Here is a 14,224-nt window from a genome sequence, read left to right on the forward strand (position 1 = left end):
GGATACTTGGTAGTGTGGATGAGCAGAGAGATCTTGGTGTCCATGTAGGAAGAAGGCATATGGCATACTGGCTCTTATTGGTAGAGGAATTGAGTTCCAGAGTCCTGAGGTCATGTTGCAGTTGTATAAGTTTCTGGTTCGGCTGCATCTGGAGTATTATGTGCAGGTTTGGTCGCCATACCATAGGAAGGATGTGGAGGCATTGGAACCGGGTGCAGAGGAGGTTTATCAGGATGTTGTCTGGTATGGTAGGAAGATCATATGAGGAAAGCTGAGGCACTTGGGCTGTTTTCATTGGAGAAAAGAAGGTTTAAGGGTGACTTGATAGAAGTGCACAAGATGATTAGGGGTTTAGATAGGGTTGACCATGAGAACCGTTTTCCATGTATGGAGTCAGCTATTACGAGGGGGCATAGCTTTAAATTAGGCGGAGGTAGGTGTAGCGCAGATGTTAGGGGTAGATTCTTTACTCAGTGAGTCGTGAGTTCATGGAATGCCCTGCCAGTATCAGTGGTGGACTCTCCCTCTTTATGGGCATTTAAACGGGCATTGGATAGGCATATGGAGGATAACGGGCTAGTGTAGGTTAGGTGGACTTGGGTCGGCGCAACATCGAGGGCCAAAGCGTCTGTTCTGCGCTGTATTAATCTATGTTCTATGTTAATATCCAATTCCCTCTTTAGTATCTCAATTAAAACTGACTGCAGCCTCTTCTAGGCTTTTCACCCATAAACATATGGCTCATTGTGTGAAAAAGAGTTTATGTCATCCATTTCGCAATGCTTCTTCCGGAATATTACAAGATTAGAATATCATTTTATTGTCACGTGCACATTGCAAGAGTACAGTGAAAATCATTTGCAATGACTGCCTTCCTATAGCGAAATATTAGGGGTACACGTTTTCAGTACAAATCTTCAATACAACAGTCAAATACAAGTAATTGCATTATTATACCAAGTTGAAGAACACGTTTAAAAATATAAGTAGACATAATGTCACAGCAGCTCACCACAGTGTCTCTGTATGTGGTTGGACCAAGCACGCCAGGTCTCAGACCGCCATCCACCAGCAATCCTCGCGCTGCTCTAAGCCACAGTTCATTTCATATCAGCATTGAACTGTTCCAGAGTAATTCATGGACTGCTTCCTCCGTACCAGTGTCTGCCTGTGACTCACTGCCTATCCGGTGCTCTGTGGCTGGTTGCTGGTGTGCTGCTGTAGGACTGCTTCCACGCACTGTTCTGTCCCCCTGCTTCAAACCGACAAACCTTACGCAGTTCCAGAGGTCGTGGCCCATTTGTTGCTTCGGGGCTATTGGTTCTTACAATGCACTGGGGCTAGTGGCCCACGTACTGTTAAATCGGTGTGTGCTGGCTCCTAATATTTTAGGAGAGGGAACACTTTCTCGCATTCTATTCTAAACAGAAACTTATACAGCATTCAGAAAGTTCTGCTTCAGATTCGCATTTGTTTGTGTGAACACAACTGTCGTTCTATGCACTGTACTGAACTCTAGTTCAGAAGAGTGAGAATGTATTGAAAGCAGTACACCGATATTTTACTGAAGCAATGTCTCGAATGGTTGACTTGCGAAGTCAGCATGAACAGTTGAGACTTGTTAATTGGAGGCCAGAAGAGAAAGAGTCCATTTCACTCGCAAATATAAGACCTTGGTAGGTTTTCACAAGTCAAGTATATAAAGAATGTTTTATTTTCTCGGCGAAACTTGAACTCGGAATCCCAGGTGAACGATGAGGATTCGATCATTTACTACACAGATAAAGATGATTTATTTCCTCGCAGAGGTCTGTGAGGTTTTGGAACTTTCTTTCTCTACAGGCACTACAGCAGGTATTTGAACATTTTAAGGCAAATTTAGATACATTCTTGCTTTTAAAAAGGCATGGATCTTAATTGTCAGTCGATGGGAATGCGGAGGATTCAGATAAATCTTGGACTTTTTAAACGTCACGACAGGCTTGAGTTTTTGAATCCAACTGTGAAATTGTACATTGGTATGAAACCCTTCATAAAATGAATACTTGAAGATGTTTCCAAACAGTGTTTCACGATGTTGACAATTCGACTGAGTTATCTCACATGTGAACCTAAGACTCAGAGGTCAGACAGATACGGATTGACTGAGTCCAAGGCGCTCTCCACCTGATTATATATTGAACCAAAATCATGCCAATCAGTTCAGGGGAATACTAATGACTCCATGTTAGTAATGGAATGTAGCGAGTGGGGTTTCCAGATTGTGAAAGAAATCGCGAGACCCTGGACCAACATTTCAAACTCAAAGAAAAGCACAAATGAAACCAGATGACCAACTTTCCCGCTCAGCTCTCTGGGTGGACGTAGATGCAGCCTCTACTCACACAACAGTTTCCAACCCCACCCCCTGTACGTCAGTGTAACGTTGGCAATGATTTCACATCCGGATCAAGAACAGCTGCATCTGCATGTTAACTTGATCATTCTGCTTCATTTTAGTCCAGCTCTGAGCTGCCTTCTCCCAGAGGAGCAGTCAGCTTCCAGACTGCATGAAACATCTGCTACACCAGGCAGCAGCACGATGGGAGTTATACTTGTCCTTTTACAGTGTACCTATATACTCGGTTAGTACGGATCCAACAATCCAACATGGTGCACAATTAGTACAAAGCTTCCCGAATCCATGAAAAAAAAATCGGCATTGTCTCTGGTTCAGTTCCTTTGTGCGGACTAATATCTCTCCGTTTAATTTCCAGAATCCGTTTGTCAGTCAGTGGTACAGTCCCCACCAGCGGACATCAAGAAAGAGTGCCAGTCTTTCAGCATCGACTGCGTTTTCTACGGTGGCTTCTTTGCATATCCTTTGAAGCGGGGGGAGTTCTTCAAACAAACAGAGACTGGAACAAAACGAGAGCGGATCTTGTCAGGAGGACGGTTTGTTGTGAGGACGAACACAGCAGAAAAGACATTTTCGCTGCAGGTTCAGGATGTGAATGTTAAGGACACTGCCACATATTATTGTAAAGCCTGGTATAGATATAGCACACAGTGATTTGACCCGGTCTCCCACCATACCAAAAAACTCTCCGCATGTTATCACAGATGTAAATGAAATTCCGAAGCCCTTTAGCCTTGAACTCCCCACGTCTCCATCTCTGACCACCAACTCCACAGTCCAGTTTATACCAAAACTAGGTTGTCGCTGTTATCATTTTGAGTTTTGTTAATGCTGAAAACGTTCGTTAGTGATGTCTTTTGTTTGATCGCTGTTAATTAATCCGTGTTGGGAATGACTGATCCCTCTTAAGCGTCACTAATAACAGATGGGATCCAATTCTGATGCTGGGACCTGGAGCCGCTTTTAAAACAAAAAAAATCGCTTCTGATTCATACCGAGAGATTTGATGCTGACTAGAAACATTGTGTGACTACTGGAATTACACGGTGAATGAGACCTAAACAAATATCATGTCCAATTACAATCAATGTTCTGTGGCACGTCGCTACGTATGCATTAGAAGAAATTGGCGTCCTGGTTTGGTTTTATTGTACTTTCTGACTTCTATTCTGGATATTTTGCATTGCACTCAATTTTTGAGAAGAGCTAATCTCCAGTTCAGGTTATTGTGCCTTGTCTCTAAGATTTTAGAATTTCCTCAAGGTCAACTTGAACTGACGTATTATATCCAAATTGGAATTGAGTGTACTGACTCAAAGCAACTCGATAATGAGGTAGAACCGAGTGATGATTTTTACCCAAGAGATTGGTGTGTCAGTAGTTATTTGCAAAGGTGTGACCGAGAACCTTGTCATTGTGGTACTACGAAGACACAGTGGATGGATCTGGGACAATGGTAACTGTCACAGCTGGTAAGTGAATTCAAAACCGACCGTGTTCAACATTGTGCAGGAAACTACTTACTGTAGTTGTATTCTTGTGATCTATATTCCCCCAACATAACTTCATGTAAAATAAACATTTCTCTCAGGTAAGTTTTCATTGCAATTTTAGATTTGAGAGCAGAATTAGCAGCATGATTCATGGCTGAGAGTTAAACCTGAGACAAGCGTCAATAAGTTTGGTTGACCTGATCTGTATCATTCTTAGAAAAAAAAGGACATAAGATAATGCAAACATAATCCCAGTCTCTCACTCTCAATGTCAATTGCTTTAAATGGATTCAGGTTATCAAACTGCTAAGTCCCAAGCACACATGTTGAATTGGATGTTACAGCGAACAATGGAACTGTCTTATGTGCAAAGGATTTCTGGCTGATTCTGACAATGGGAATGAGGAATCAGGAAAGAGCACCTTGTTTTGCAATGATTTGTCTGAGATCTGGAGTGGCACAAAGCCAAGAACATGTTAGAGCAGGCTACAGATTTCCTAGTTTTAGTCCTGGCAGAATTTTACAATTAGGCAGTCAGTGACTGAACTTAATTTTATCCTTTCTGATGTTTCTTTCTGTTGCCTAAATATTCGCATTAATTTCACCCCTTTCCTCCCTTAGAAAGAAAAGATAAACTTCAGGCACCCACCCATCGTAAATGTTAATTTTTGAAATGCTGATGCTGGTTTTTTTCGACTGGGATCTCGAATTTCCTGGCAAAGCACGAACAGCCAGATAAGAAACGAATGCAACGTTCCCTTTGAGTTCAACCTTTCAATTCATAGAAAGCAGACAATCAACGCAGTATTTAACAGTTTGACTAGAATCTAGATAATGCCTGATTTTGATAAACTGGCTCGTTTCAATCTGATAATTCATGGTCATTTCTGACTTTCGCACTCAAGTACCCGTCCAAGCGATGTCCGGTTTTAAGATGTTGCCCGGTTTGTCACTGTAGACGTCTCCAAAGTCTTTCTTTTATAACGACATTTTTTCCAGGTTCATGTCATGCCACCCTTGAATAACACTCTTATAACACTGAACTCATTAATTTAACTGTCGTGTAAACAAGAGACATAAATATCCACTGTATGTTGAGTCAGTCTAAATACAGAGGCGAATTAACCTTTAATATCAGTGGGTTGCTAAGGCCTTGTGTTTCGTTTTGCTTCTTCCTTTCACAGCAAGCGGATCTATTGTTCGGTCAGAGGGTGGTGGTGCAGTGTTGCTCTGAGAACTGGGGGACTGTGACCAGCGGTATGTCACAAGGATCGGTGCTGGGTGAACTGCTTTTTGAATGTGAATAACGGAGGTCTAGTTAATAAGATTCGAAGAGACGCCAAAGTTGGTGATATAGTAGACAAAATAAATTACCTCAGAAACAACTAGATCTTGGTAAGATGGTTGTTGGGTTGTGGAATGGCAAACAGTGTTTAGAATCGATGAAAGATGAGATGCAGCCTTTTTTAGTGCAAATAATGGCAGACGTCTACATTTAGTGGTAAGGACCTGGTGAGCCTTGACATATAAAGAGATGTACTGCAGGTTCTTTGCAATTGGAGTCGCAGGTAGACAGTAAAGTGAAGAAGGAGTTTCTGAAGGGTCCCATTCTTTGTCAGTGCATTCAATATAACACTTAGGAGGGTCACGTTGCACCTGAACAGGACATTGGTTAGGCCATTCGTATACTGCGTTCAATTCTGGTATCCCTGCTATAAGAAAGATATTGTGAAACTTATAAAGGACTCAGAAGAGATTTGCACATATGTTCCGAGGTTTTGAGGCATAAGCAGATACATAATGCACTGAGGATTTTCTCTCCCTCGAGATTCAGAGGCTGTGTTGTGACATGACAGAAGTTTGTTAAATGATGAGCAGAATAGATAGAGTGAATAGCCAATATCTTTTCCACAGCGTGAGGGAGTCCAAAATTAGAGAGCATCGCTTTCATGCGAGGGGGGAGATTTAAACGGAACCTAAACGTTAACTTTCTCATGTTGAGTGTGGCGCGCTTTTGGAATGAACTGCCAGAGCAAGGCACACACACAGTTACAATTGCAACATTTGAAAGTCAACAGGATAGGCATTTAAATAGGAAGGCTGACGTGGGACGTGGAATGTGGGATAAATGCTGGCAATTGGGACTAGATTAATTGAAGATTCCTCATCATCATGGACGAATTGGTCTGATCGGTCTGTTTCCATGCTAGACATCTCTTTGAATCTACGAAATTGAAGTTCAACTTCAAACACAGGGGCACAGTTACCTATAGGATTACAGGGGGTTGTATTATATTAACCATAATTTATGAAAACGGCTGTACTTAATAAAAACGTATCCATTTCTTAAGGGATCTGATAAATAATCCACATTGTGATAGATGTTTTAATGCAAACGATGTCAAAGTATTTGGAAATAGTGGGGGGCATAATGCGAAGACAGATGAGCCACGCTGATGTTCCTCAATTTTCCGGCCCTATTTAAGGGAGGAATAGCCTCTCCTGTTCAGATTTTTGCATCATCAACTTGATTTAGTTTTACACCATTCAATAAAAGCTTGAGCAGGATTATGTGTCATTTTGAAAGTTTGAAAAGCCTGGGGCTCCTTTCGAAATTTGGCAGAATGAAAAGGTTCCAGAGAAATCATTGACCTTCACTTAATAGCGAAACCAAATGCATGTGGAGACTGGTCCAATTGTATGTCACTCAATACGAAAGCGCCTTGCAATACATGAAGTGCCAAGACAATAGATAGATATATTCGGGGGAATTTATTTGAACTGGGACAGTTCAGAATGTGGAGCTGGCTGACAAGTGGATTGGTTGGAACGAATGGTTCATTATGATGATGGCGTCATTGCAAAATAGAGAAAGAAAACTGGAAGGGAATGGAAGGAAATGGGAATCAGTTAGAAACGTGATAGTTCCAGTTTAGGAGGGAGAAGGCATTTGGAGCGCAGAAAAACAGATGCAGTCAATTACCCTGAATGGACGATGCTTGATCTGATGTCTCCATGTGATTCAAATTTCAGAGAACACCTTGCCAGAAATCTCGGAGAACTGTTCATCAATGGAGTGAGGCATTGAAATTGTCAGATATCCTGAGAATCTAGTTCTCAGTGCCTGAAAAACCACTGTGTAAGTGCCAATGCCGGAACCCAAATGTCAGTTGTGCGACTTTGGAACCAATTCACAGGATGGGAAACAGCAAGCCAATGTCACAAAATGAGAGCTATAGATTTTCAAATGAAATGATTTGAAGAAATTATTAGAGAAGTGAAATCAAAAGAGATTAGTTCCATGGTATATGGAAAGACGAATAGTTCCAAGGTTAGCCTGGAGCTACAGTGTGGTTATGGAATGTCGCAGTACGTTGACATACAGGCATAAAATAATGAAACTGTTGTGATAAATTGCAAAATTATACAATCATTCTCATAAGCTATAGTGAAAGGAGCATTCAGTCCAAAAGCATTTAGATTGTTAAATCTGTAGAACATGCTTTGAAACCAACGAGAACATTGTATTAGTTAGTGGGAAACGCCATTTTGGACGGATGTGAAGGCAGGAGAGAGCATGCAGAAACATATACATGAATTATTTCACGGTATAACGAATTTGGAGCTGGAGCTGGATTGAAGATGTTCTGGCTACTTTTCTTCAACAAGTGAAGTTCGAAAAAAATCGAGAACAAAGAACAATACAGCACAAGATCAGGGCCTTCACTTCTCTGAGTTTCCATTGACACATTTTCCCTTCCATACCACAACTTTCTCCACACATGATCTGTATCTTTTCATTCCCTTCCTTTCAGTGTATTCGTCCAGGTACTTGTTGAAATCTGCTACTGTGCCTGCTTACATCGTCTCCTTTTGCAACGCCTTCCGGGCACTCCCCTCTCTTTGTGTGAAAAACTTGGATCGCGTACCTCTTCTACGATCTCCCGCCTCGCACCTTGAACTTGTTTCGCCGAGGAATTCATCCCTCCACCCTGGGAAAAAAAACTCATACTTTCCATCCCCTTCGTGCAATTCACAATCTTACAGGCGTCTGTCAGATCGCCCTGCAATCTCCTGCGTTCCTGTGGCAACAAACCCATTCTACCCAAACTTTTTTCACAGCTAAAATCCTCCATACCAGGGAAGTCCTGTCGAACAGTTTTAGTATGGGCCCCAAACCATTCGCTTCCTCCATACTTAATGAAGTTAATCAAAATCATGAACAGTGTGGACAGAGCAGATAGTGTCAAACTGCTCCAATTGGTGGAAAGCTCCAGAACTGAAACAAACACATTGAATAGATAAAAGAATCAATGACGACTTAAGCAAAATGAATTTAATTTCAATGTTTGTGATGTATAATGTAATTCCTGAGACTGCAAGAAAGGCAAACTTGGCCAAGGTGTTCTAGAGGAAATTGCATAATTATCTAAGAAGGAAGTGTGTGTCAGCCGCTGGCAGAGAGTGGGAAGTGGTAGTCATTGAATTCCTCATTCAGAGACACAGTATGTGCACGTCAGACCGAATGATCTTCTGCTGTGCCAGTACTGTTCTTAATTATCTTCCCGAATACTGTGGCCTACAGATACTTACCGTTCATCTAGGTCAATAACTGCTGATGAGTTTTATGACGTTCTGTTGGATCTTACTGACCATAAAGATGTAACATGGCGGGGGTAATTGTCTGTTATGTAAATCTGCAGAGTGAACATCTGAGTGAAGAGGAGCATGAACTATTTTTTTTCCCAGATGTACATTTAACAGAAATACAGAAGAAGATTTTTAATAAAATCGATTGAAGCAGACAACACAGTATCGGTAGTGCATGTGTAGATACTTCAAATAAAACCAATTCCTCCCATTCTGTAGTTTTTGCCCGTTCTCGTGGGATCCTTCCCTGTTGCAGTTCATTTGCAAATTCCGTTTGAAATTTAGTCTTAATTCTGAATTCTTATCATGCATTCTGATGTTTGAATCTGGTAATAACAACGCACTCTGCCAACAGCAAGAAATTGCAACATCTGGATACTAATTTGTTAATTATGATGAAGACCGTGTCAAAGCTGCGTTAAATTAAGAAAAAAATCTCTTAATAACAGAAATGTTTGCACGATTTCCAGGTTTCCAGCACAACCAGTGCTCTAAAATCTTTTTTCTTAATATGTTCTCTAGATTCCCCGTCCCTGGAGTCTCACAGCTCTACTGTCAAAACCTCAGTTGCAGGTGACACCATTACCTTAAGCTGTAAATATTCAGGATTCTGTCAGTACACAGTTTACTGGTACCGTCATGCCCCAGGACAGGCTCTGGAATACCTGCTTCAGAGATACACTTCAGGACAGCTGAATAACAAAAATGCAGCGGGAGGAAGAATTTCTGCTGATATTGACTCTGCAGCGAAAATTACTCGTTTATATATCGCCACAATACAACAAAGTGACTCTGCTGTGTATTACTGTGCACTGAGTCGGAGCTCAGCATACACTATGATCCAAATGACGCAGAGAACTGTACAAAAACGTAACCAGACTAACGATTAGGACACAGTGACACAGAGCACAGACAGAGCTGTACAAAAACCTGAACGTCCTGACGATTGCAGCAACAGCAATACAGAGAACAGAGACAGCTGTACAAACAAATGAAGTGGTTTGCAGTTGAGGGATATGGGAAATTTGAAATCTTGGACTGCAGCATAGAAACTTTATTCATTGTGTGGTAATTCATCATATATAATGGAAAGATGATAATTTTATGAATGAGATTGTGATTTTGTGAACATTAATTTTAGATATTACTTTCTGCATTTTTCAATACTTTTCTTAGAAAACTGGTACTTGGGGAAGATGATTTGTTCTCTTCTACGCAGGGAGAGAATAGACAAAGCAGATTCAATGAACACTTACAGAATTTGTTCAAATTTGTGGAGTTCTGGAGAAGCAGAAAGAGTCGGGGTAACACTGCTCCAGAAAGCAGTGATAATAACAAGATGACAAATGCATGAATATTTGATTTTAAATTTGAATTTACATTTTTGGAGGGAAATAAATCCCAGTTAGACAAGTACTTTCTAGCAAGATTTTATGTGAATGCATAAACTGTGTTTCTTAATGTTCACAGAAAAATCAGATGAAAACGATAGATTCAGGTCAGCTGAGTTTCCATCATCAACAACTTACCATTTCCATTTATTACATTAATTGTCATGGAAGGTGTATTCTTCCTTCAAGGGAGTAGATTTTTCCACTTCACCTTAATTTGAATTTAGAAGTTAATTTTATTTTATCATATTTTATTCATTGAATAAAATAACTTTGGTTAGTTTGAGGTTTTACACCATCGTGAGAAACTGCTCAGAAGACTCAACTGTCAGTTAGATTCTGTTTGTGCAGGTTCTGTTGTGGTTTTACTATTACTCACTAGCATGTGCAACTTCTACGTCCTGAAAAACTTAAATTCCCGAAAAAAAAATTTCCTGATTCTGTCCGGTGCTCCACGAAACTCCACGAGTTTTACATTATGTACAATGCTCAGGACAGGGGTGGGCGAATCAACTCTCAACTGGAGAATGACATAATTTTGTACTCTACAATAAAGGTTCACCGCTCTAACCACAGCAAACCAGTTTCACCAAGGCATCGTGCTCTTCTTTTCCGTTCTCCCCACTGTAATTTTTCTTCTCCTGACATCACCTCACGAACTCCATGCACTCGACTGTCAATGAGGTCTGATGTGATTCGGTAACAAAAATATTTCTTCTCGAGCTGTGCTGTTATTGAACTGATGGATTGGTCGTTCTTTATTCTTCACCAATCCACTAAATAAGGAATTTCTAATCCTGCCTCTTTGAACACATGCGGAATTTGAATATTTTTTATAATATCAGCTCTTCATTCCCGGTGTTACAGTTCTTATGGACGAGACGAGAGCACGTAAAAATATCTTAAGAAGGGTGCCAAGACCCTAACATTTTCTTATTGTAAAAATAGATGCGAACTCATTGCTCCAGATATGATGAGACTGATGAAATAACACAACATTAAACAAAACACAACTAATTTATGTCATGAAGTTAAAATGCAAACAAAAGAAAACATTATTTAGAATAACTTAACGAGTGAAAAACATAACCTATTAATACATAAAGTACAATTTCCTAACTAATTGTTCGAATACCGCAACTACCATAACAGTTCCCTGGCAAGACGGCATTCGAGAAAAGCGTTCCTGCTGGAGCGCTTCTACCCTGCTACTCTTTCTCTTTCCTTTGGTTATTTTTCTCTCTCTTTTTTCTTGTTCTCCCCTGAACCCCAAAACCGAATCGTCTTGCAGCAGCAGGCATGCATACCAAGTACCTGAGCAACGAGGCCTGACAGAGAGCCTGGTTTACAAGCTCTAAATTATCATGTAGTTGGAAGGACCCAGAATCCCTGGAGCAGCGCATGGGATGCAAATCTCCGAGCATCACGTGAGCTGTGAGTCCTAGAGCAGCACAAGAAGTCACCTCGGACACGTGAGTAAGAAGCGCGATCTGGACCGAGACTGGCTTGGGGAAAGCAATACTTGAACTTACCTTGGAGCAACTGAGTGCTAGAATGGAGTTGACTTGAGGCTTGCAGTGGAGCTGGTAGATTGGAATCAACGTGGATGCGCTATGCTGAGCTGCAACGATGTCATGTGTATTTGAAATGTCTTGTCTTGCTGTAATGTCAATCCTTTAAATGTGTTCTTTTTTCGATCTTAGTTTTAAACTCTGTAAAGTAATGCAACTACTTGTATACCTCTGTTGTATGCAGGATTTCTACCGAGGTACTTGTACTTAAGATGTCGCCTTCAGAAGGCAGACAGTTTAAAACATTTTCACGAAATTCTTGCAAAGGAATGCATGTTACAATAACGAATATGCTATTCTATTCTATTTTGTTATATTTAGTTCTGATTTATTACATTGTATTCTCAACACACCTCTTGGCAAAGAGGTCAATTCAAAGACAGGGCTTAATGTACTTCTACAATACAAGAGGGAACAACATAAAGAGAGATTTCAGAAAAAGTAGCAGCTCAGAATCATTCACTGAAGCGTCCAGCTCTTGTGGGACTACAAATAGCATCTGACTGCTCAAGCTGAAAATATCGAGAATCCCTGGTTACTTACTGCATGAATACTGATTACTTCAGCACAAATCAGACATAAACCAGGCTCTCAGTCTCCTCGTTAAGTACAACAGGCACCTCTACAAACACTTATTAACTCGCCATCACAAGTAACTATCACAACTGCCTTTTCTCTCGCTGATCCTTCTGTTTTCTTTTATGAGTCGAAACTCATTTGTATTTCTCACTGCATGATTCCCAGTACGCCGACGCTAACTTTTTCTGTTGTACGAAATGACATGATTGTTTCTTATTTCCTTTCACTTAACTTTACTCCTGTTGTTAACTTAAGTGTTAAATCATGGGAGGAGATCCTATGCACCTCCAATGCAATTTGGTAATTCAAGGACAGTTCCCATGTCCCTGATTCCTTCATGTGCAGGATGTGTTCCCAGATGCAGCCCCTGTCTGACACTTTGATAGCTCGGTAGATGCGGGTGGACTCACTTTGGAGCTTCAGCGAGATGGAAAAAGCTATGGATAGCACGTTTAGTAACTTAGTCACACTATAGATAAAAAAAACACTTAGGAAGAGTGATCAACAGTGTGGCAAAGCTGTCTCTTTAAAAAGTTATTTTGTCCATAGATTATTTTGAAAAATGGTCAGAGGTACAGAAATATTGGGAAAGATCCTAGTGTAACAAAAACAGGAGAGTGTTCTGTTCTCCCAGTTCAATATTTTATAAGTTTCCTATTGCTGTATCAATCAGAAGCTGCTGGTTTTCGGTATAACAGCGGAAGCTGCGGCAGTGAATAATGTTCCATGCTTCAGCAGAAGATGCTTGACTGATTTTCCTTTTGAAATCTCTTCTCCTGTAAGACTCTGTGCATGAAATTAACTTTTGTCATGGTGTGCATTTTGAAATGTTATAGGATATGGAACAGCTCCTTCGCTAATTTTATGTGTCGGTCATTTAAGTTTCCAGAAGTTAAGATCTACTAAATTTTATTTCCTATTGTTTGTGTTTCAACTGTAGCGTTTAAATGCATTCTGTTTTGCTTCAAGCCCTGTGGTTCAGTCAGCTGCCTCCTTATCTGCCTTAAGATAAGGAAAGGTTACGTTCCAGATTACCTTCTAAAAATATGTTGAGGGGGTCTGACCTAGGCTAAGACAACAGACAGAGGAAGAGCACGAAGGCAGTGCAGGGGTCGTCTGCAGTCATCTCCCTTCAGGACAGATAATCAGTTTTGGACACTGTTGGGAGAGATGGCTCACCAAGAAAAATATGCAGCAGTCAGGGTCATGGTAAGATGGCTGGTCATTTTGCACAGGAGGGAGGATAAAACCTGTCAGAGCTGGAGTGATGGGGAATGAAATTATTAGCAGAACAGGGAGATGCTTCTGCCTCCACAAAAGAAAGTTCAGGATCGTATGCTGCCTCCGTGATGTAGGGGTCAAGGAAGCTTCCAAGCGGCTGAAGAACATTCTGAGGCCTCGCGGGGTTGGGTGGGGGGACGTGAAGTTGGGGAGAGAGTGAACTTCCAGCTGTCATGATACATAAAGGCACCAACAACACAGGTAAAAATCGGAATGTTGTCCAATGAGATGAATTTAGGGAGTTACATATGAAAGTTAAATGTAGGACTTCAAAAGTAGTGATCCTGGAATTACTACTCGTGTCACATTCAAGCCAGAGTGAGAATAACGAGATAACTTAAAGGAATAGATGGCTTGGAGGCTGGTGCAAGATGGAGGGATTCAAATTGGTGCTACACTGGATCCGTTTCAGGGGAAGATAGGACGAGTATAAACCAGAAGGTCTGCACTTGGGATGGACGAGAATCAATGTCTTGGGGAAGTGTTTTCTATTGCTGTTGGGAAGCGTTTAAAATAATATGGTAGGCGAATGGGAAACAATGCACAAGTCGGAAGGACGTGAAGTTTGGACAGAAACAACGACAGTGAGGGAAAACTTGAAAGTAGAAGGCAGAGACACTAAAGACAATAATAAAAATGAGCAACATTTTGCAGTGATTCAGAAATCGCAATATCTCTCAAAACAAAATGACCTGAAAGGTCTGTACCTCAGTGCGAGTGACATTTTAATCACGTAGATGAATTAAACACGTAAACATTTACTAATGCATGTGATATAATTGCGACCACAGAAACTTGTCTCCAGGATGACTGAGGATGAGAACTCAACATCGAGGATTATTCACTTTTCAGGAAAGACAG

At 40.9% G+C, this 14,224-nt stretch overlaps 1 protein-coding gene across 1 annotated transcript; it reads left to right on the top strand.

Moving 5' to 3' along the window:
• The first annotated feature begins 2,581 nt into the window (after positions 1–2,581).
• Positions 2,582–9,431, top strand: LOC132808251 (uncharacterized). The gene is made up of 4 exons (XM_060822071.1): positions 2,582–2,624; positions 2,757–3,036; positions 3,806–3,870; positions 9,064–9,431. Exons 1-4 carry the CDS (start codon positions 2,582–2,584, stop codon positions 9,429–9,431), a joined length of 756 nt encoding a protein of 251 aa, XP_060678054.1.
• Positions 9,432–14,224: the final 4,793 nt, after the last annotated feature.

Source organism: Hemiscyllium ocellatum, assembly GCF_020745735.1.
Source record: "Hemiscyllium ocellatum isolate sHemOce1 chromosome 27 unlocalized genomic scaffold, sHemOce1.pat.X.cur. SUPER_27_unloc_4, whole genome shotgun sequence".
Classification (NCBI taxonomy): domain Eukaryota; kingdom Metazoa; phylum Chordata; class Chondrichthyes; order Orectolobiformes; family Hemiscylliidae; genus Hemiscyllium; species Hemiscyllium ocellatum.

Bases quoted from the DNA above. Each gene is read 5' to 3' on its own strand.
- LOC132808251 (XM_060822071.1), top strand. From the start codon at position 2,582: ATGGGAGTTATACTTGTCCTTTTACAGTGTACCTATATACTCG. The intron at 2,625-2,756 runs GTTAGTACGGAT...TTTAATTTCCAG, and splicing joins ACAGTGTACCTATATACTCG to AATCCGTTTGTCAGTCAGTG. The intron at 3,871-9,063 runs GTAAGTGAATTC...TATGTTCTCTAG, and splicing joins AATGGTAACTGTCACAGCTG to ATTCCCCGTCCCTGGAGTCT.